This window comes from Geotrypetes seraphini, chromosome 6 (assembly GCF_902459505.1).
Source record: "Geotrypetes seraphini chromosome 6, aGeoSer1.1, whole genome shotgun sequence".
NCBI lineage: Eukaryota > Metazoa > Chordata > Amphibia > Gymnophiona > Dermophiidae > Geotrypetes > Geotrypetes seraphini.
The window spans coordinates 180,401,902-180,425,252 of record NC_047089.1 but is presented as its reverse complement, the minus strand read 5'-3'; the positions used below and the strand labels follow the sequence as shown (position 1 = coordinate 180,425,252).

Genomic DNA, 23,351 nt, shown 5'->3' with positions numbered 1-23,351 from the left:
CTTTCCTTGTATATAACATCTCTCCCTCCCTATGCCCTCTCTCCCGCCACACTATCCCCAGGTCCAATGTCCGTCTATCTCTCTTCCTTCCCTTACAGCACCCCAACCATGTGTTCAACATTTCTCACTCCCCTTCCCCTCTGCCCCCATGCCCAGCACTGACTCAACTGCTCTCCCTTCCCAAGTAATGATATCTCCTCCCCCATCTTTCTGCTGCTGGACCCTGAACCTGCTCTTAGGTGCATCCCACCCCCTTCTAATGTAACTTTCTGCTTCCAGTGCAGACAGCTGAAATGGATTGCTGCTGGTGGTAGCTTTTGCACAGGTTTTAAGGTACACAAATAAAACACAGCAGATTACAAAACTGAAGAGAAATGGTCACATTTCACCTTCCAAAGGCTGCATCAGGGGCTACACTATAGGGATCTACCAGAGCTCTCTTCCCTAATAATTAAAATCATTTCAAAGCAGACAGAAGCAGGGAGTCCAATTTAAAGCAGCAGCAGCAAGTGGGTCCCCTTCTTCATTATAGGCACATGCATTGCAGATACCATGGGCACAATTTATGCCACTGGCTGTTGGTGAACCTATAATCTGTTTGAAAACTGCCAATACTTTTTCTACATACTTGTCAAACCCATGAAAACTCAAGTTTCAAGTTTATTATAAAATTTGATTAATTGTCTATTCCAAATTCTAAGCGATGAACAAATCGATAAAATTACAAAGTTAGGGGAAACAAACATAACTAACATAAAGACTAAATCTATGAAACATAATAAAAAACAACTTTACAAACATAATAAAACACAAGGAAAGAATAGGAGAGAAATACAATCTGATTAATAAAAAGAAAGACAATTAAGGTCAAAAACAATAGGAAGGGGAAGGAGAAAAACTCTCAAAAAATATAAAGATAAAATGAAACTCCTAAGCAATTCATTTAGTCATTGAATGCATCTTTAAAAACTAATTTGCCTTTCATTCATGGGGAGGGGAAGACCAAAAACTTACTACGCTGGTCTTGTCAAACAGCTCCACAGTGACAAAAGGACAGTCTTCCAGTACTCTCTGGGCCGTCCCATATATCAACACATCATGAAACAAAAGTGTCTGGTTCCAGATAGGGTGCAGCGTAGATGATAGCACCTCAGTACGCTGGCTCTTGTACAAGAAGGAGACATGGGCATAAGGATCTGAGGAGACAGAATGCAAGGCTGAATAGTCCACTTCCAGTGTGCAATTTTTATAGCATGTAAAGTTTACTTTTAGGTCATGCATAATTATGTAACAAAAAGACTTAAGCAATCTACTTTTTCATTTGCATTTATACTGACAGGGAGATACAAAATGCTTACCTGTCACGGGAGTTCTTCAAAGATATCAGGAAAATGCAGCTAAATTCTCCCTCCATCCTACCCACTCTCATACATAGTTCACAGTCCACCTTTTATTTACACAAATAATGAAAATATCTATATTGTTTACAAAATATCAGTTGATCAAGGAGTACGGAAAAGTAAAATGACGTGAAGGGGCATAATAAAAAAAAAAAAATGTCTAAGTCCGCTTTTGGTCTAAGGCCCTAAACGCTGAAAGTAGCAGCAAGGAAAATGTCTATTCTCAAAAAATAACGTCCAAAAATAAGGTTTTTTTTGAGAATGGCCTACCTCTACGTTCAGCAGTTTAGACGGCCAGACCACCACTACGTCTAAACTTACAACACATTATCAACTAAAAATAGCCTAAGTCCCAAACGCCCAAAACCAGTCCTTTTAGGCACAGGAGGGGCAAATCCTTCGCCTACAAGTTGGATTCTGTAACCGGTGTCTGTCAAAAACAACACCGGTTACAGAATCCACCCCCCCCCACCGCAATGATCATGGCAGGAGAGATGCCTCATCTCCCCTACCAGCGATAGCGATCACCGAATTGCCGCGAACCGCTGCACTTCAGGGTGAGGATCACAGCAGGAGAAATGCCTCATCTCTCCTGTTGCGATTCTCACCCTGAAGTGCAGTGGTTCGCGGCACTTCGGGGGATCGTTATTGCGGCAGGATAACCAATCTATCCTGCCGCGACCCTCCCGAATCAATATGGGCAGGAAGGAGCCCAACCCTTCCTGCCCACGGCAACAGCCCAACCTCCCGAACCGATACGGGCAGGAGGGAGGGATCTCAGGCCATCATACCCTCGACGACCCCCCACCCTCCCTAAAATATGGGCAGGAGGGAGCCCAATCCGTCCTGCCAACGATGCACCTCCCATGACCGCCCCTGAACCCCCGATCACTCCCCTAACCCCCCAACCATGACCCCCCGACCAGCCCCCCACCCCAACATCCACCCTTACTCACAATCAGTTGGCTGGGCAAACGGGGCCCAAGCCTGTTCGCCTGGGAGGCCCGCCATCCGCCGAATGGTGGGCCTTAAAGCCTGATTGGGCCAGGCTGCCTTATGTCCCTCCTGTGGGCGGGGCATTAGGCACCTGGCTCAATCAGGCCCTAAGGCCTGCCATTCGGCAGATGGCAGGCCTGCTGGGTGGATGGGTTTGGGACCCGTCCACCCGGCCAACTGATTGTGAGTAAGGGGGGTGTCAGGGGCTGGCCAGGGGGGTGAGGGGGCGATTGGGGGTGTGGGGGGGTGCATCATGGTCAGGAGGGTATTTTAGGGGGGGTGGGGGTCGTGAGCAGGAGGGCCTGGGATCTCTCTGCCCATATTGTTCAGGGGGTTGGGCTGTTGCCGTGCGCAGGAGGGGTTGGGCTCCCTCCTGCTCGTATTGGTTTGGGGGGTCACGGCAGGAGAAATTGTCTATCTCTCCTGCCGCAATAGCGATGCCCCGAAGTGCCGTGAACCGCAGCACTTCGGGGTGAGGATCGTGGAAGGGGAGATGAGGCATCTCTCCTGCCGAAATCCTCACCCTGAAGTGCCACGGTTCGCGGCAATTCAGGGATAGCTATGCAGCAGGGGAGATGAGGCATCTCTCCTGTCGCAATCATTGCAGTGAGGGGTGGGCAGGTTGCCGGGGCCGCTGAACTCATCGCGGCAGCTGCGATCAGCTCAGCGGCCCCTTTTCGGAACTTATACCTGTTTTGACTTGGTCTAAGTAAAAATGTATAAGAGCCGACTAGGCAACCTGCTCAATTTTTTGGTTATACTTGCTGTATGACTAAGTCTAGGTTGGCCCACCTCCCGCCCTTTCCCCGCCTCTAAAAACGCCTCTTTTCGCTCTAAAACCAGCTTTGATTTATCAGTACTTGGATGATCTGGCTTTTTGATCATCTAAGTGCCAATTTAGGCTCCTTTTTGGATGGTTTTTTAAAAAATTATTATTAAGAGCCTCCTAGAGGCCTAGGTTACAATCAGTATTATGAGAGAAAAGGGAAAGATGTTTAAACAATTTATAAGAAACAAAAGGAAAGGAGGAAGTGTATAGAGGATGAGACAGTTGTGCTAATGCCAAAGCAAGTATGGCCCAAACAGGCTTTGCAAATCAAATTATAATACTCAATTGAGGCAACAGGAAATGCTTTAAAAGTAGTGGGTTCATGCAAAATGCCACCTTTCTTAGGTGGCAAGCACAAGGTCTACAATATCTTTTTCATCTGTTTTCGGAGGAGGGGAGCCTGGTCACATTTGCCGAGCTGCAATGAACTTTTGACCTACAGGCTAATGATCTCTTCGCCTATTATCAGATCCATCACTATGTTCAGTCCCTCCCAGTGGCTGCCCTTACTGAAGTCTGCAGGGAGGCACTTTTGGAACTCTTCAGCCTTTCAGCCCAACAGAGGATTCCTCTACGATTTCATATTGTGGGGATCCGGGATTGCCAACCAAGTACGAATCTGGATATATTAGCGACAGCGTGGGCTGAGGACTTGCATTGCCAGTTGACTGCTCAACAGTTACAACGGGTCCTGAAGAACATTCAGAAGGTGTCACCCAATATTACTCACTGGGAAATGCAATTGAAAATTGTTCTTAGACTTTACATTCCACCGGAACGTGCAGCCCGGATGGGGATTACTGCGTCGCATTCTTGCCCGAAATGCAATCAGGCTCACGCATCTTTGAGTCACATGTTTTGGGCCTGCCCCGCAATCCAACAGTTTTGGAGACATCTTGGCCTATATACCACATCGCTTTGGGGAAGGCGATGGCTTCCACAACCGAGGGCGTTATTTGGATTTTATAATATAGCCTCACCCAAACCCAGGGGAATGTCAGCATTTATCTCCAGAGCCCTTTTGATGGGAAAAAAAGCCATCCTCACCAACTGGCTCTCCCGTGATCCCCCGTCATATGCACAATGGAGATCCCTAATGATAGTGCACGCAACACTGGAGAGACGCATGGTGGGAGACTTGACTCTTGGCCCGGGTCGCAAATTTTGTCAGGTGTGGGAGCACTTCTGGCAGGACCTCACACCGCGTGCTCGCAGTAGACTTTTGAATCTTTAAGATTTTATTCCCACTCTCAGCTGTTGGACTGGCCATGGATTCTTGGGGAGGGGAGGGGAACTGATTATATTGTTGAAAATGTTATTTCCTGAATGGTACTACTGTTTGTATTTGCTTCTTACTGCTGGAATAATAAAAATCATTTAAACATAAAAGTAGTGGGTTTTGAGAAGCACTTTACATTTCTTAAATGAAATTTTGGAATGGAGATTTAAAGGAAAGGAATTCTAAAGAGTTGGTGCCATAACGCTGAAGTATGAGGAATGAGCAGAGTGTGAGTGAATCTGTACAAAAGAAGGGACAACTAAGGGGTCCTTGTATCAAGCCGCGCTAGCGGGGTTACCGTGTCGGACATTTAATCACGTGCTAACCCCCGCTAAAAAACTAATTCCTGCTCAATGTAGGCGTTAGCGGATAGCGCGGCAGGCGGTTTAACGCACGGTATTACGCGCGTTAAACCCCTACCGCAGCTTGATAAAAGGACCCCTAAGAGGTGTTGATGAGCTGAATGGAAAATAAGAGGAGGAATGTATGGAACTCGAAAACTATAAAGAAAGGATGCTCACTTGCTCCTGCCTCCTAATTGCCATCTTGCAAAATTGCGACACCTGACTACACGGCGTTAGTCTGCCAAATAAGGATGCACTGTATGGGGTTGCAAGATGGTGCAGAGACAGGAATGAGTGAGCATCGCTCCTGCCTCTCATCAAGCTGTGTGTGGGGATGGAGAGCCACAGGGAGGGATCAAAAACCACTAGGCAGAGACACTAAAAACTTTTTAGTTTGGACACTGGAGGGAGCGGTTTGGAGGAGGGTCCACTAGACACTAAGGATTTTTGTCTTGGGGGTTGATGGGACAAGTTTTGGGTCCATGGGAGAAAAAGGGGACCTGAAATCCAGTAGGGTTTTTTTTTTTCTAATGTTTTGTTCCTGTCAGTTTGTGAACCAGTCCCCATTCATGCACCAAAAGGGAGACATCTGCAGCAAATGGCTACATATTACCACAGTACAGTAGTGTGTGCTGTTTTTTTCTGACAGCACACACTTTTTAATGTAGCAGTAATTTGCATGCTATTTGCTTATTGCAATGACTAGCAAAAATTTTGTATTGGCATTCAGCCTAAGTATCATTGCACAGCTCTAATGCAGCACCAGTAGTCACTAAGGTTAAAAAAATAATAATAATAATGCCACAGTTCTGTCTTTCAAAGGATGGTGAGGGATGGGAGAACCACAAAGATGTGGCCAAGCAGACAGCGTCACTGAGATTCTTTCATACTTCCATCTTAGGCTTCTATCTCGTATTTTTCTACCAGATAGCTGCCCTTGTCTCACAACTCCCGCCCAGTCTGTTGCCATCAGTGCCACTTACTTGTGAAGGTCCTGGAGTGTGCAGGGACTAGGTGTCGGGCCTGAAAGATATAGCAGCGTAGCTGGAAAGATGTAGGACCTGAAATACAAGGTGGGAAAGCTGTCAGAGCAGCTTTTTGTAGGCTCCTGTGCAGAGAATCAAGACTAACCTGACAGGATGAGTCCAACTATTGGTGACTAATAAAAGTATAAACACACAGGGGCTAATATGCAGCAGATGATGGGTGACTGGTTAAGGTTATTTGGATAACTTTAGCCGGATATTCAGTGGAGTGCACCAAGTAAATCATGCTGTTGAATATAACCAATAGGATTTGATTATACCTTTACAGATAACTTTAGATAAGCTATTTTTGTGCATGCTGACTTACCCGGTTAAGTGTAACCAGATGATGTGTCTGGGTAAACTTAAAGTGTCTCCTGACCAGGGCAGGATTAATACATTGGTGGGACCTATGCAAACAAGTCTTTTGGTCTGCCATCATAATATACACACATTTTAGAACTCCCATACAGGGCCCTACATGATGGTTCTAACTATGGAGGAAAATGCATCAGCTAACGGGCACTCTTCACCAGACTCTCCTGACAACTAATTGTTAAATTTAAAGTGTACATCGCTTAGAATATTTGATTAAGCGATTTATCAAATCATCTAATAAACTTGAAACTTGAAACATAATGGTAAAAAAAAAAAAAAGTCAGAAAAATGTCCGAGTGGTTTGGATTTAGCTCACACCTTTAGTAAAAGCTCAAGACAACTTATATTCAGGTATGGTAGGCAATTTCCTGTCTTGAGAGAGCTCACAAATTGAAATTTGTACCCAAGGCAAAATAACTTGCTCCAGACCACAAGGAGAGTTAGTGGGATTTGAATCAGACTTCCTAGTTCTTAGCCTGTTGCTCTAACCATTAGGCTACATCTCCAGCCCAGATATTAGCAGCCAACGGTTAGCTGCATAAATGATTTTGGACATTGATTGCTATGATTTTAGCCGAGTTTTCCAAATAAGACTAGTGTTAGCTTACAGAAGAATTTCAGTAGTGTCTGCCACAGAGAGCTCACAATGAGGGAATATGTGGCAGTGGGAGATAAAGTGACTTTCTCATTTGCATATTCCTCTCTTATGAGAGACACGCTTAGTACTTAGAAGCAGCATTTTTCTTGCAGTGCCCCTCTCCCATTTATTTACCGTATTTTCACTCATATACCGCGCACCTGTGTAAAACGCGCACACGGGTATAGCGCGCGGGAAACTGTAATTTATGTAAAGAAATTTTTATATACCACGCACACCCATATACCGCGCATGCCGCCCCGACTCTCCTCTGGCCACCCCGACTCTCCTTTCGCCCGCCCCTCCTCTGGCCGCCCCGACTCTCCTTTCGCCCGCCCCGACTCTCCTCTGGCCGCCCCGACTCTCCTTTTGCCCGCCCCGACTCTCCTCTGGCCGCCCCGACTCTCCTTTCACCCGCCCCGACTCTCCTTTTGCCCGCCCCAACTCTCCTCTATCCCTTGAAGTCCTGTCCCCACCCTGAAAGACTGATGCCCCCCCCAACGTCCGATTCACCCCCCCGCAGGACCGCTCGCACCCCCACCCCGAAGGACCGCTCGCACTTGCACCCGCACCCCCACAGCCTCCCCACCCCCTCCCATCATGGAGAAGCTGCCTACCGTTGTCCTGCTGCTTCCTCTGCCGGCGGTCCCGCCCCTTCTCTGAGCCCTGCGTCTGCGCTGCTTCCTCTTCCAGCGGTCCCGCCCTTTCTCTGATGTCAGAGAAAGGGCGGGACCGCCGGAAGAGGAAGCAGCGCAGACGCAGGGCTCAGAGAAGGGGCGGAACCACCGGCAGAGGAAGCAGCAGGACAACGTTAGGCAGCTTCTCCATGATGGGAGGGGGTGGGGGTGCGAGCGGTCCTTCGGGGTGGGGGTGCGGGTGCAAGTGCGAGTGCGAGCGGTCCTTCGGGGTGGGGGTGCGAGCGGTCCTGCAGGGTGAATCAGACGTTGGGGGGGAACTATGTAAAAAAAATGTATACAACGCGCTCACGAATATAACGCGCATGGTTATACTCGGTTTGTAAAATCGTGTATAATGCGCGCGTTATATGCGTGAAAATACGGTAATCAGTTTTCTATACTATTCTCCCAAGGGAGCTCAGAACGGTTTACATTCAGGTAGTCAAGAATTTTTCCTTGTGGGGAAGGAAAGAAATGCTGGACACCACATTGGGGAGAGTCAGTATAAGAAAGGAGAGAGATGCTCGACACCATGTGGAGGAGAGGAGATCCTGGATTGTGGAAGGGAAAGGGAGATGATGAACATGGAGACGGGCACTTGAGCTGTCCCTTGTGGGGGGAGCCTAGCTGAAGGTTCGCCTAGGGTGTCAAATACACTTAAGCTGGTTCTGAGCAGAACTCAGATGCTGTGGATGAAGTGTTCACAGTTCCTGGAGGAAGAAGATCTCAGCTATTGTGATATGAAAGGAACTTGAGGCCATGGAGGAACCATATTAATTAAGCTCCCAAAGGAGTCATGGTTTATGGTCCAATGATCTAGAGATGGGAATAACTAGTGAGATAATTAAATTTGCTGACGACACAAAGTTGTTAAATCACAAGAGGATTGTGACAAATTGCAAGAGGTCCCTATGAGACTGGGTGTCAAAATGGCAGATGACATTTAATGTGAGCAAGTGCAAAGTGACGCATCTAGGAAAGAAGAACCCGAACTATAGCTACGTGATGCTGGGTTCTATGTTAGGAGTCACTGACCAGGAAAAGGATCTAGGTGTCACTGCTGAGGATACACTGAAACCCTCAGTTCAATGTGCAGCGACAGTTAAGAAAACAAATAGAATGTTAGGAATCATCAGGAGAGAAATGGAAAACAAAGATGAAAATGTTATAGTACTCTTGAATTGCTCTATGGTACGGCCATACCTCGAATACTGTGTGCAGTTCTGGTCGCCTTATCTCAAAAAAGATATAGCACAGTTAGAAAAGGTACAGAGAAGGGTGACAAAAATGATAAAAGGATGGGACTTCTCTATGAGGAAAGGCTAAAGCGGCTAGGGCTCTTCAGCTTGAGAAGAGAAGGCTTAGGGGGATATGATAGAGGTCTATAAAATAATGAGTGGAGTGGAAAGGTTAGATGTGAATCTCTTGTTCATTATTTCCAAAAATACTAGGATTAGGGGGCATGCAAAGAAGATACTAGGATAAGCAGTATAAAATCTGTTTTACTACTTGGGATCTGGTTTGGCCACTGTTGGAAACAGGATACTGGAGAGGAACAAGATGGTGGCGGCGTGAAAGTACTCAGCGCCAGAGCTCCATCTTACCTTGTATTTCCTTGTTGTTTTATGCGGAAAATATTATTTTTGGAGAATTATGCCCCATAGTAAACGCAAGGGTGTTCTCTGGGTGGACCTCTCCTTACCCAGGCAAACACAGATGGACTGATACCTGACAAGCTCACCGGCCAGTATAGGAGGGGGACTCCCCGCTGCTGCTCTGTTGGAAGGAGACATCGGAGCCTTGGGCTTGAAATATCTTTGTCCCCTCCTGCAGCTCGCTCACCTCCTAATCCGGCACAGGTTGACAAGGAACGTGAGATAGCCAAAGTCCAGATGAATCTGACGCTATCACACGGAGAGGGAAACCACGCTATCCAGGATGCCGAGTCAATAGCCTATCAAGGAGCGGAGGGAACTGACTCTTCAGCGGTGACTTTAGATAGTATATAGAGAGTGCTCCAGAGACTCAAAGCTACTTTTACTAAATCCACAAATGACATATCTAAGGTAGTAAGTAAACTAGACGACCTATCTACATCTGTTCAGAATATTCAACTAGATACTAATTCAAAGTCTGAACAAGTTAATAAAGAAATTTCCTTAATGCAAAATTCCTCTGCAAATATGATTAAAGGAAACAGGATACTGGGCTTGATGGACCTTTGGTCTGTCCCAGTATGGCAATTCTTATGTTCTTAAACTACTCTCTGATGACAGAGGGTAAATTGGGAGGGATATATGCAAAATAGGGGAAAAATTCTGGATATTTCAAAATAGAGAGAGAAGATGCTATGTATAACCCTATAGCCCAAAAGATACTGGTTCCATATGAGTGGGCAATAAAAAGGAACAGGATAAAACTAAGGGGGTTCTTTTACCAAGCTGCATTATATGCTAACACAGGCCCAAAGCAGAATGTGCTAAATAGTCCCACTACACACTAAATAATTTCAAAATATTTTTTGAGGGAGCTTGTCAAGGATGCAGAGTGATCACTTTGCATGAGCCAAATTCTCTTTAAAAATGCAGGGTCAATCTAACACAAAAGTTCAGAATTGTAACATCCACCAAAAACTTAAAGCACACAAAAGGCATAAGCAACAAACAAGAGTAACAGAGACCATCTGAAGTGAACTATAAGGAGTGCAATATAGTTATGCACTCATAGGTCTCCCATAATTTCTTTTTTTAAGCATTGTTTTATTTTTTGCAATAAAACTGTTCCATCTTATTCAAACAACTGAATTGAGAAAGGTCATTCCATAACCTGGGTGCGACAAAAAAGAAAGCAGAATTTCTGGTAGAGTCATAATGGCCAGGGAGCACTGAACAATTTGCATCTAGTGAACAAAGGGTTCATGTAGGGGTATAGGGAATGATCAAGGATGGGTTGACCAGTGTGATACGTCTTCTGCATAAAACATAAGATTTTGAAGGGAATACGACAGTGCATAGGCAACCAATGAAGACATATGAAAAGTGGAGTCAGATGATCAAACCAACGAGCATAACAGAGTAAATGGATGGCAATATTTCTAAGAGTCTATAAACATTTGATGTGAGTGGTAGTGATTCTTGCATAAACAAGAGTTACAATAATCAAGTTTGGAGATGGTCAAAGCATGAATGAGTCAAAAGCAAGAAATGGAGAAAACAAAGCTGACATAAAGAAAAAAAGCCTGATAGAACAGTGCATAATATATCCTCCTGAAATGATAGTTTAGAATCAAGTATGACATCTTAAGTACCTAAAAATGGAAACAGTTGGGATGGGCTTATCAAAAAGAATTGGAATTTGTGCAGGCTGTGAAAGAGACGAGATCCAGCAAGTGACTGTTTTGTCGATGGTTGTGTAACCAAGTTGCTAGGGCAGAGAGGCAGGATTGGAGGAGGGCAAGATGAATGTCATCTGCATAGATGAAAATTTTAATAGTAAAAGACTATATAAGGGTGGCTAATTGACTAATGAAGATAATAAAAAGGATTGGGAAAAGTAAAGAACTTTGGGCTAGATTGACGAACCTGCCTGATCAGGCCTGATCTGGGCCCGATCCGGGCAGGTCCGATGAATTCTTCAAACAACAATATGCAGATGGGGCGATCAGAGGAATGCCCCCATCTGCCTGCCTGGATTGCTCTATAGCAGTGATGGCTAACCTTTTTGAGCCCGAGTGCCCAAACTGCCGCACAAAACCAAAGAATTTCCTCAAAGTGCCAGAACATCAATTAAACCTTAATAACAAGATTTTAGCATCTAAAAACTCTTTATAAAGTTGCCTGAACTATGTAACATCATTTTTAAAGGTTGGAATCTTTGTATTGTCAGAGAATCAATTTGATTCACAATTCTTTGGTTTTCATTTCAATTTATTGGCAATTTATAATGTTTTAATGATTTCATTCAATTTAATGAATTTAGGAAGAATTTGATTCAGTTACACAATATATTTTAAATGTATTATTCACATAACATGTCAAATGTATCCTGAGTAAAAAAAAAAGATAAACTTCTTAAAACTGTTAACTGTGTCAAGACTCGGTGTGCATTCCCAAAGAGTCTATACATGTTTTTTTGTAAAATTTACAATCAAATTAGAAAATAGTTAAATCATTACATTTCTAATAATATGATGTAAAGAAAACAAAAGAGCTTTCAATTAAACCAACCGTTTTTATTGGAAATTCCAGATTGGAATACAACAGGGCCATGTAAAGTCCCTTTTTTAAATAACATCTTTAAATAATATTTAAATAACTTAGAAAGTGTCTTAACTGCAAACTGAAAACACTGCTTCATGTAAACATATGCATTGGGCATGCTCTGAAAAAAATTAATGTGATTTTTGTTGTTGCATGCATGCTGATAACTTGTCAATCCTTGGCTCATAGTGCGTTAATTTCAGAGCAACACATGTAGCACTCATGTCATCCGTTAATCTGTTTCTAGCATCAGATTTTATATGATTCAAAGCCGGAAACAGCTGCTCACAAGCATAGGATGACCCAAACAAAATAAGAAGAGCAATCCCAAGTGCTTTCATGGACTTAAAATTGTCTGGCAGAGAATTCCACGCTTTTAGGATTTCATTTTCAGAACTGCTAGCAGTGATTTCATTTGTCACCCTTTCACACTCAATACGTTCAAGAGCCGCACGCAGGTCATTGAATTTACTTTTCCAGATAGAGCTTTCTTGAAATTCCAGTAGCTCCATTTCCAAATTTTGAATATCCAACCACTGTAAGCAGGAAAGATCAAGATCTTCAAATGTGGACTTTTCTGGGGAAGTTATAAATGAAAGGGTTGTCTCCATTTTACGGAACAGAGAAAATCTTTTACTAAAATTCTCCTTTGCTTCGGCTACAATGGTGGAATATGCTTTGTGGATTTCCTGGTGTTTTTTATGACTGTCCACAAATGTTGTAGAATTATCCAAATCTATTTTTAGGTTGGGAAAATATTTTAGCTGTCCACTCTCAAGGTCTTTTTCAAAAACATGCAATTTTCTCTCAAAAGCTTTGATGTCACTAAACATGCTTTCTGCTGTTTTTCCCATGCCTTGTAATTTTTTGTTTAGTACATTAAAGTGGTTAGTAAAATCTGTAAACTAGAACATTAAGGTCCAATGAGCAAAATTTACTAACCATTCCTTCACTCAAGATCATTAATACAAGACGGCAATTCATTTTTTCAGTAACTGCGCCACAGATCTGGAACGTCCTCCCAATCTATCTACGAAATGAGCATGATCTGGGAAAATTTAAAAGTAATTTAAAAACATTTCTTTTTAAAGATGCATTTGGCATTTGATTTATTAATTTTTAAACTGTTGTTTTAAATCTTAAATTTTACTGTTACATACCTTCCCAATGTTTTTTCCCTTTGTTTTTTCTACTTTTCTATCATGAATTGTATTTCACTTCCCCTTTTTACCTTTTGTTACGAATATGTTGATCTATTTCTAATATTATGTTATTATTCAAGTTTGATTTGTATTATATGTTTAATCTTTTTTAAGGTTTGCATTGTATTGTTTCCCTCTGAATGTATTTTAAATTGTACATCGCTTTGAATTATGATTAAGCGATTAATCAAAAAATCATTAAACTTGAAACTTAAAGAACATGAGGTTGGTAAGCCAGGCCATGTTGGTGAGTTGAGGATAGTCTTCCCCCTTTTCGTTCATAAATAGCCTAACTTCTTCAAAGCAGGCCACAAATCTCTCTAACACTCGTCCTCTGCTCAGCCACCGGACATTATTGTACATCAGTAAAGTGTTATATTGTGCCTGAACCTCATCAAGAAGGGCTTGAAATTGTTGAAAATTAAGAGCACGCGCCATGATGAAGTTCACCATTTTTGTTACATCTTTGAGGACATCGTCAAGTTTTTTGCTGCTTTCTTTGGCGCAGAGAGCCTCTTGATGTATTATGCAGTGAAATTGAATCAGTGGATGTTTTGCTTCCTTAGCAAAGAAATGAATGAATCCTGATGTTGTCCCCACCATGCTAGGTGCTCCATCGCTAGTAACTGAAACTACTTTTTCTGGACTTATGTCTAGTGATGAAAAAGCCTCCAACACAGCATTGTGGATATCTATCCCTTGTGTTCTTCCAGGCAAAGACAGCAGTTTTACCAGCTCTTCTCTCATGATGTCACCAGTAGCTTAACGCAAAATGAGCGCTAGTCTTGCATGGTTAGTAATATCTGTACTTTCATCCAAGCACATGGAGTAGAAGGGTGCTTTTTGTAAGTCGCAAGTAAGCTGTTGACTAACATCAGCAGCCATTCGCAGAACCCTATCTTTTGCAGTATTTCTGCTTAGCGGCATCTCAGAGATGCGCTGCACAATTTTATCCTTGTTTTGGAAATCATGGAAGAGTGAATTACTCCCAGCCAAAATTGCCTTTTTGATAAAATCTCCATCAGAGAGGGGCTTACCATGTTTTGCCATGCACAGGGAAATTTGAAAGCTGGCAACTGTAAGATGATTAGTTTTTGAAAGATAGTTGCTAAAACTAAAAGATTGGGAGTGATATTTCTTTAATTTTCCTACAAGGAACTCTTTTCTTTGAGCTAAACCAAGTTCAGCAACACTGTTATGGTTGGTCTCAAAGTGACGTTTGACACTTGATGTGCGAGACACAACACTTTCATTACACATAATACACAATGCTTTCCCACTGCGTTCAATCACTCCATATGTACTCTGTCCAGGCCTCTTGGAATGGTCTTCCACTATCTGTTTTTGCTTTTTTTGCTGTACTCATTTTCTTTGTTCAAGACTTCAAGTCTACAAAAAGATAAAATTTGTATAATAAAAAAAATCTAATGAAGTGCTGTATACAAATCCGTCCCCATAAAAAAATATGTGATTGGGGAATTTTACTAATTGTAGACATCCGTTTTGGTCAAAAAATATACTGTCGGGGTGAAAACCGGACTTGTGCAATCTGAGTGTATGGGAAAAGGACTTTTATTTTTCATTATTGGAGCCTTTGTTATTTTATTATGATGTTTACAAAAGCACTGTGAAGGGCCACGTATACACTTTACTGTTTTTTGCTATATTGAGTTTTCCATAAGGTACAGCGCAGAGGATTAGTGTGTTGGTTGTTCACAGAGAGCCCAGCCCTCCTCTCAGCTTACTGAACTTCTCTATGCAATCATCATAAGCAGCTTTTTTATTTCCTCGAATTTAGCATGTCCCCCATGGAAGATACAGAGGTTTTTACAGAGGAGCACATTATTAGACACATTAACTTCCCCCCATATCCTCACCTCTCTAGCATGGGAGCACTAGGAACTGTTCCTGATTACAGATGTCACATGTGGAGTCACACTACAGCCTCACTGAGTTCCTGTGACAGACTCAGTGTGAAGCTTCTCTTCCTCCCCCCACTTCCCCCTCACACACTGCCTGGCTCATAGGATACTAAGGGGAAGACAGGCAGGCTAAACATCCACTCACAGGACTGCAGCCAGCACAGGAGGATGGGCCGCGGCCCACCGGGACAATGCCCGGTCCTCCCAATGGCCAGTCCGGCCCTGTTGCCAGGTGAGCTGCAAAGCAGACACCGGCACACTCGCCTCCCGCCGCGCCGCATATCTTAATTGCGGACTAGAGAGTTGCGCGGGGACAGAAATCCCACCCGTCCCCGCCAAAGTCTCACCCGTCCCCACCCGTCCCTGTGAGGAATCCCACCCATCCCCGTGAGGAATCCCTCCGTCCCCACCCGTCCCTGCGAGGAATGTCCTCCGTCCCCGCCCGTCCCCGTGAGGAATCCCCTCCGTCCCCACCCGTCCCTATAAACTTCAGAAATAGTTATTTCATTTAATTATGCTACTGAATTAAAGGCTCTGGTAGAAACCCATTTACAAATAAGCAAAAAGACTTTATTAATTTGGAAATATTAATTGGGAAGAATACACACTTTGTAAACGGGTTTCTACCAGAGCCTCTTTTGTTTATAAATTTTTATCAACACAACTAATATACTATTTTATCCTGAAGCAAAAAAAAAAGAAAAAAAGAAATAGAATTCTTTTCCTACCTTTGTTGCCTGGTTTCTGCTTTCCTCATGTTCTCATTCAGTTCCTTCCATCCACTGTCTCTCTTCCTTCTGCGTCTTCCATTTGCTCTGTTACTGTGCCTCTCCCTTTCTCCCCCCTTCCAAATTGGTCTGGCACCCATCTTCTTCCCTCCGCTCCCCCCATAGTCTGGCATCTCTGTCTTCTTCCCTGCCAACGTCTTCTCCCCACTCTCTCTTCCCCATTTCCTTTCAGCGTCCTTATCCCCCCATCTTCCCCATGTCCTGTCAGCGTCCTTCTCCCCCCTCTGTCTTCCCCATGGCCTTCCAGCATCCTTCTCCACCCCCCCGTCTTCCCCATGGCCTCTCAGCGTCCTTCTCCACCCCACCCCCCATCTTCCCCATGTCCTTTCAGCGTCCTTCTCCACCCCTTTGTCTTCCCCATGTGCTTTCAGCGTCCTTCTCCCCCCCGTCTTCCCCATGTCCTGTCAGCGTCCTTCTCCCCCTTCTGTCTTCCACAAATGCTTTCAGTGTCCTTCCCCCCCACCCCGTCTTCCCCATGGCCTTTCAGCGTCCTTCTTCACCCCTTTGTCTTCCCCAGTGCTTTCAGCGTCCTTCTCCCCCGCCCCGGGTGCAGCACAGCCGGCCAAGTCCCCTTACTTTTGTGGCGCTTCCGCGACTGACAGACCGACAACAGCCCCGGTCTGACAAACCTCCCTGCCCTTAACCGCGAATCTAAATTTCCTTCTTACAGCTGCTGTAAGAAGGTAATTTAGATTCGCGGTTAAGGGCAGGGAGGTTTGTCGGACCAGGGCTGTTGTCGGTCGGTCGGGTTAGTGCCACAAAAGTAAGGGGACCTGGCCGGCTGTGCTGCACATGGGGCGGGGCGGACCGCCCCCCTCCCTTGGTAGCCACTCGAGCCGCGAGGCTACTCCTCCTTACCTACCCTGCCTGCAGTACAGAGCCGAACGGAAGTCTTCCCAACGTCAGCGCAGACGTCGGAGGGAGGGAGGGCTTTGTTTACCGACGTCAGCGCTGACATCGGGAAGACTTCCGTTCGGCTCTGTGCTGTAAGCAGAGCAGGTAGGGAGAAAAGTCGTGCGACTTAGTACATCCAGCCCCGCAGGAACCCTGCAATCCTCGGAGACGTCCCCACGGGATCCCCGCGACCCGTGCAGCTCTCTATTGCAGACCTTCCCGCGTGCCAGCTGCAAGGCCTTCGCGTGCCATAGGTTCGCCATCGCTGCTCTATAGCAATCCCAGCACATGCGCAGACCATCTGTAGATGGTCTGCACATGCTCTGGACCTCCAGGCCGGCAGAGATTTTTTTTCTTCTTTTTTTTCCATGGAGCCCGTGGTCTTAACCTGCTTAAGCCCACGGGTTAAAACCACAGGCTAGCACTGCGGGGAAGAGTGGGAGAGTCGGGGCAGGCAGGCATTAGGGGTAGGCAGATCCGGGTCAGCGGGAGGCGTTCAGGGCAGGCAGATCAGGGCAGCATGAGGCGTTCAGGCTGCATGCAGGAGAAAAGCACTGGGGCAGAGCAGGTAGGAGAAGAGCATCGGGGCGGCAGACAGGAGAGATTCGGGGCAGCAGAGAGCAGGGCGTGCAGACAGCAGGGCTTCGGAGAGTCGGAAAGACGTTTTCGACTGGTCTCCAGCAGTCGCTTCTTGGGATGATTGGCCAGTTCAGTCGGTTTAGAAAATTTGGTTGGTGAATTGCGTCCCTGTCTACTTTGCATGCGTTTCTCCTCATTTGCTTGCACAGATTCGAAGCGGATCACAGGAGAGGTTAGTGAATGGGGCCCAAAGGAAATCTGGTCACAAAGGGGCCACAAACCGATCAGTACACGATCAGTTTGCTTTCTGAATCTAGCTCTTTGTGGGACACCACAAATGAGATTATGGCTGGCTGAAGTAGTCGACTGGTAAGTAACCAAAAAAGATGGATCAGTAAGGAAAGAAGAAAATCAAGATGGTCTGCGGATACATCGGGATCACTATTCAGTGATCCCGGCAGTCGGTTGGGGGCGTGATTCCGATTGCCCTCATTTGCATGAGGGCAATTCGTGAATCAGCCCCCCGGATACAGATTGGATCGGATCAGATCTGTGCCCTTAGTGAATCTAGCCCTATGTTAGATATAGAACTAACTAAAATATGGATTTATTTTTGACAAATAGCTGCCAACTACAGTATTTGTTCTTATTACTATTTGCATCTGCTTTTTTGATACTCACTCTGCAGAGGTTAAATTTAATTTTGGGTGACTTGAGCCTTTAATAAATACCAAGATAAAATACATTATTCTGTGCCTCTCTAGGCTACTTCCTATATGCTTCTTCTTTCTCTACATCATACTCCCACCATTGTCTCCCTCCCTTGTCCCCTCCCTCCATTATTACTCATGTACCTGGCATGGAGCCCAATTTTTTCCTTGCCGTTTCTGTGTCTCTTACTTACCAGAAGATACTGCTGCATGATTGTCAAACTGCAATATAGGTGTAACTTACGTTGATAAACGCAGTTGATGAAGGGCGTGTTTAGCTGTACGATGTCACGTGCCTGCTGTATCTTCTCTGTCTCATCTATGCTCTCATTTTCTAGGTCTTCAAATTCTACACCCTGAGCAGAGAAAGGAAATTAACTCTTAGAGTTATGTTGCAGACTTCTCTTAATATGCTCATTGTTATGCATTTTCTCCCCTTTTATACAACTGTAGCATCGGAGCTGTTATTGCTGCGCCAGCACTAAAAACCGCACTGCGGTTTTGTAAAAGGGTGGGGTGGGTATTTTTTTAAATATAATTTTGCATAAACTTAACAAGCAGCACACTTGTACATGAAAAACAGAACTAATAAATCAATATACAGGAAATTTCTCTAAAGACAATAAATCAAATCCCTCTTAGACCACAAATGGGGGGTGAGGAGACAAAAAGAGAATTACATTAAAAAAGAATCAATTCATGTGAATAGAACTCTTAATTTGTACTTTATCAACCACAATTAAAGGACACGTCGAGTTTCCCTCCCATCCCCTTGTGCAGCAGCTTTTCATCCCTCCTTCCTATTTCTCTGTGCAGCACCTCCTGACCAATCCCCCATCCCACTTCGGGCCTCCTAAATTAGTGGTGGCGGTAGCTGACTTGGCAGAGGCAGCGTGATGAACAGGCTTCTCACTGCTTACCCTGCTAGGGTTTCCCTCTGCTGCGTCACTGATGTCATTGATGGCGCGGCAGAGGGAAGGCCTTGGTGGGATAGGCTAGGAGAAGCCTGTTAACCGAACTCCCTCCCAAGCCGGTCACCGCCACCACTGCTGTTAATTTAGGAGGCCCGGAGGTATTTCAGGACTCACTGAATCAGTGTATCCAATTTTTTTAAGGAAGTGAATTAGTGAATTGATTCAAATCGGAAAATTGGGCAGCACTAAAAGCACAGGATCCCACAGGGAGGGGGATTCCGGATAGGTGCATGGGGGAGAGGGAGAGGACTCCGGATAAATGCACGACTGTAGGGTTACTAGATGTCCGGTTTCCGCGGACAAAAGTGGTAAATTTTAAAAGCCACCTGGACTGCAGATAAAGTCCTCAAAAAGAGGACATGTCCGGGGAAATCTGGACATCTGGTAACCCTGGGTAAGAAACTACATTACACACAATGCATTGCTCACGTATAATGACAGGAAATGACTGCAATACTAAAGTGCTGGGATGTGAGAATAGCATTAACACATCTTAGTTATATCATAAAACTAGTATAAGTAGGGTTACCATACATTTGGGAAAACTCTGACATGTCTTCTTTTTTGGAGGACTGTCTGGGCGTCCAGAAGGATTTTTTTTAAATTGTGGAGTCTGTCCGGGTTTGGAAGGGCTGGTTTACAAAGGATCCAGTGGCTCTCCCTCTCTTACCTCCTCAGCACTGCAATTCTGATTTTCAACTTTTGCACCCCATAGATTCTTCAAGTTCCCAGGATATATTCGAAATCAATAGTAAGCTGGCCAAAGTTCATGATTGGTTGAACAATAATCAACTTTCCTTAAGTATCAATAAATCTACATCTATGCTTTTCTCAGGGAAAGAAGGTGTACAACTCATCAACCCAATCTTAATAGATAACAAACCCCTAAATCTCACTACCAATACAAAAATCTTGGGCGTCATTATAGACAATAATCTTACTTTCCGATTACACATCAGTGCTTTGGTTAAAAATTGTTTCTATAAACTAAGACTGATTCGTTCATTGGTTCCCCTTCTCGATTCATTTTCGCTCAATACTTTAATTCACTCTCTAGTGATTTCAAAACTAGACTATTGCAATTCCTTGTTAAAGGGGGCATATCTTAAGGATATAAGGCGCCTCCAAATCATACAAAACACTGCAATAAAGGTAATCTCAGGTTCAAAAAAATTCGATCATGTCACACCTCTGCTTCAAAACGCTCACTGGCTACCAATTTCATATAGGATTACATATAAAATAGCTCTATTAGTCTTTAAGACAATAAGAAATAATACTCCTGCATTTATAGATAGGCTCCTGATTCCTTACAGCCCGTCAAGAGTTCTTAGATCATCCTCACAAGCTTCCCTATATGTCCCCTCTTTAAAAATCATTGGTACTCGCCGTGACCTGATCTTCTCGGTTACAGCCCCTACTATTTGGAACTCACTCCCTCTATATTTAAGACTTGAACAAGATTTGAAAAAATTCAAAAATAGCTTAAAGTGTTTTCTTTTTAAAGAAGCCTTTAACTAAAAGTTTATTTTCCGGTTGATTCCTAATTTCATCGTCTTGTATTTAATTCAGATTATATACCCCCTCTTTTTAGATTTTCCTGTTTTCAAATTCTTTTCTCACACCATCCTTATGTTCTAACCTAATCTGATTAACACATTTTTTTTTTTTTTAATTGTATTTTTTCTTTTTCCCTCCTTTCCTACTGTTTCATGTGTTTGTTACCCCAGTTCGTTTTTTAATTTTAAAGTAATTATTTTTATTTACGATGTATTTGTGATTTAAGAAATCCAATTTTATTTCTTTGTAAAACGCTTTGTATCCTGAAAAGCGTTTAATCAAATAATATAATAAACTTGAAACTTCTATTTTCTTTGAGCCACCAGCAGCTCAGTGATGCGAATTTGCTACCATCAGCTTGCCCTGGAAACTGCCTCTCTGCAGTGACTTCCTGTCCATGTAGAAGCAGGGGGACCTGAAGAGAGGGGGCTTCTGGGGCTGGCCAATGGCAGCAGGATCATGTTGCTGAGATGCCAGTGGCCCAAAGAAAATAGAACTGTGGCGCCGAGGAGGTAAGAGAGGGAGAACCACTTGATTCCTTGTAAGCTGGCCCAGTCACACTAGCTTCTGGGGGCAGGGTGAGGGTGGAGCCCTGAGTGGGGTAGGGGCGTTGTTTGTTCTTTTTTTGTAAGAATATATCTTTCACTGCAACAATAGGGAAATACTTATCTATTTCTCATGGTCCTATATATGTTTCAGAAAAGGTTTTGCAATGCATTATCTTAGTTTACTCTCTCTTTTCTTAGTTTTCATTTTTTTCTTTCCTTTTATCCTACCAGTTCACAGCCTGTCTTCCTTTCTTTCTTAAGGGCTTTTTCTCTCGTCTCCTTTTCATCATGTTTCTGTCCTCCCTCCCACCCCCAGCCCACTTATTATATATTCTCCTTTTCTGTGTTCCTTTATTCTTTCTTTTTACGTATTTCCTCTACTTGTGCAACTTTTCTTCTCATATTTTTTTCTTTCCCTTTGGTATCTCCTCTTTTTCTTACTCTGTCCTATTTCCTATACCCTTCATTTTAAATATCTTGTCTCCTCCTCCTCATCATGTTGTCTTTTCTCTTCTTTCCCCCAAAGATGTTGCCAATTCTCCTTCTCCCTGTACATGAACTGTATTTTTCCTTTTTCCCACCAGTATTATCACATTCCACCTCTACTTCCCCACTCCTGACTCTTTGCGTTTAGCAGTGGCACTTGTTTCTGCAACTGTGATGCTTCCTGGAAGCTGTGTATCTCTGCTTATTGTGTGGCACATTTTATCAGCCAAACTCACAAGATCATAAAAGGCTCAGAGCTTGCCTCTACTAATGTGTAGGGAATCTGGTTAGTGTTGATGAGGTAGGGGAGACAGATTTGAGGCAAAAAAACAGTGTCAGCTGATGGGTGAGGAGAGGGGCATGGATGAGGAGGTTGGTGCTTATAATGGAAGGAAAGAGTGGAATTGGAAGAGAGATATGAGAAGGCCAGTGCCTGTAGTGAGAGGATGAAAGAGGTCATTTTATGTAATTCTGCAACACATATGCACCAACTGTTGTAGGATCATGGGGAACTTATGCACCAACTATTGTAGAATCATGGGGAACTAGGACCTCATTTCCTTGAAGTGGGAGGTTTGAATGTTAGAGGCAGTCAGTCATTCTTGGGCTCATCTCCTCCTCTTTCTTAATGCCATAATCCATACGCTTAATATAAACATTGTCTTTGATGGACAAGAGTCCAAAAAATCTTTCTTGGCTTTCTGCTCAGCTACAAGTAGAAGTAGCCATTCACTGCCAAATGTGAACTGACTCCTTTGTAATGCTTGAAATTCTGAAGAACTAGAGAACTAAGCAACTGACAAAGAATGCATAGAAATCTGAAAGTCTTTCCTTTGTTAACTTTTATCCTCATCTACTGCTCTATTACTCTACATTAGCCACTCTTGGGGCTCCTTTTACGACGGTGCGCTAGGGCCTTAATGCGCGGAATAGCGCGCGCTAAATTACTTCACGCGCTAGCTGCTACCGCCTCCTTTTGAGCAGGCGGTAGATTTTCGGCTAGTGCGTGCTATAGAGTGCGCTAATCCGGTGGGTGCGATAAAACTGCTAGTGCACCTTCGTAAAAGGAGCCCTAGCTCTTTTAAGAACCATAAGGCACAAATTATTTTTTTTACCAAAGAACCCTCTAAAAGAAAGACAGCAGCAGAGCCTATATTCTTCTTCGGTATGAGCATCCTACGCCAACAGCGACGGCGGAACATGTCATTGGTGTGTGGGTTCAGGTGAAATTTCCAGCCACATAACGGTGCATATTCCCATACATCCTGAGGGGGATCAACAGGCTTCTTATCTGCATTTGTTTGCTATAAGGAAAAGAATAAGAGATTCTGAAATGAGTGCAAAAATGTAAAAAGTCAAGAGATAATCCATAGAAGGACTACAGCTTGGGCTATGGACACAGGGCTACAGAACCTGCCATCAATAGGAATTGATGATTCAAGAGAAGGACAGAGGAATAAAGAATCTGTCTCCTTTAAGACTGGGTGGTTTGTAGGATAGTCATAAGAACATAAGAGTTGCCTCCGCTGAGGCAGACCATAGGTCCATCTTGCCCAGCGGTCCGCAACCGCGGCGGCCCATCAGGCCTATTGCCTGAAACAGTCTGTAGCCTCTAGAGCAGGATGATCCAGGGCATGAGCAAATCTCTAAGCCTGGATAATTCAAAGGCTAAATGCACGGTGTACTAGTAAGGACTGATAAAAAGAGATTAGGTTCTTCCCTTGATAATATATTTTCCAGGAGATAGGGCTGGTATGCTGTACGATAGGGATATCCATGTGTGCTCGTGAGCACTGCGCAGAAGATGTCAATCGCAGCTTTTCACTCCTTCTTCTCTCTGGGCTTTGCTACCCCCATCAGTTCG

At 44.0% G+C, this 23,351-nt stretch overlaps 1 protein-coding gene across 10 annotated transcripts in view; it reads right to left on the bottom strand.

Annotated features, from left to right (window-relative positions):
• Positions 1–23,351, bottom strand: part of FER1L5 (fer-1 like family member 5) — a 363,329-nt gene that overhangs the window by 144,559 nt on the left and 195,419 nt on the right. For 9 of the 10 annotated variants that reach the window (XR_004539782.1, XM_033947691.1, XM_033947688.1 and 6 more), the window contains 4 exons: positions 22,603–22,791; positions 18,164–18,275; positions 5,832–5,909; positions 1,015–1,196 (listed from right to left, as the gene is read on the bottom strand). Coding sequence is in view for 9 of the 10 variants with exons in the window: in XM_033947691.1 (XP_033803582.1) it covers positions 1,015–1,196; positions 5,832–5,909; positions 18,164–18,275; positions 22,603–22,791 (561 nt within the window). In the remaining variant the exon portion in view is untranslated. The remainder of the gene's footprint in view (positions 1–1,014; positions 1,197–5,831; positions 5,910–18,163; positions 18,276–22,602; positions 22,792–23,351) is intronic. The other variant, XM_033947694.1, reaches the window with a different exon arrangement.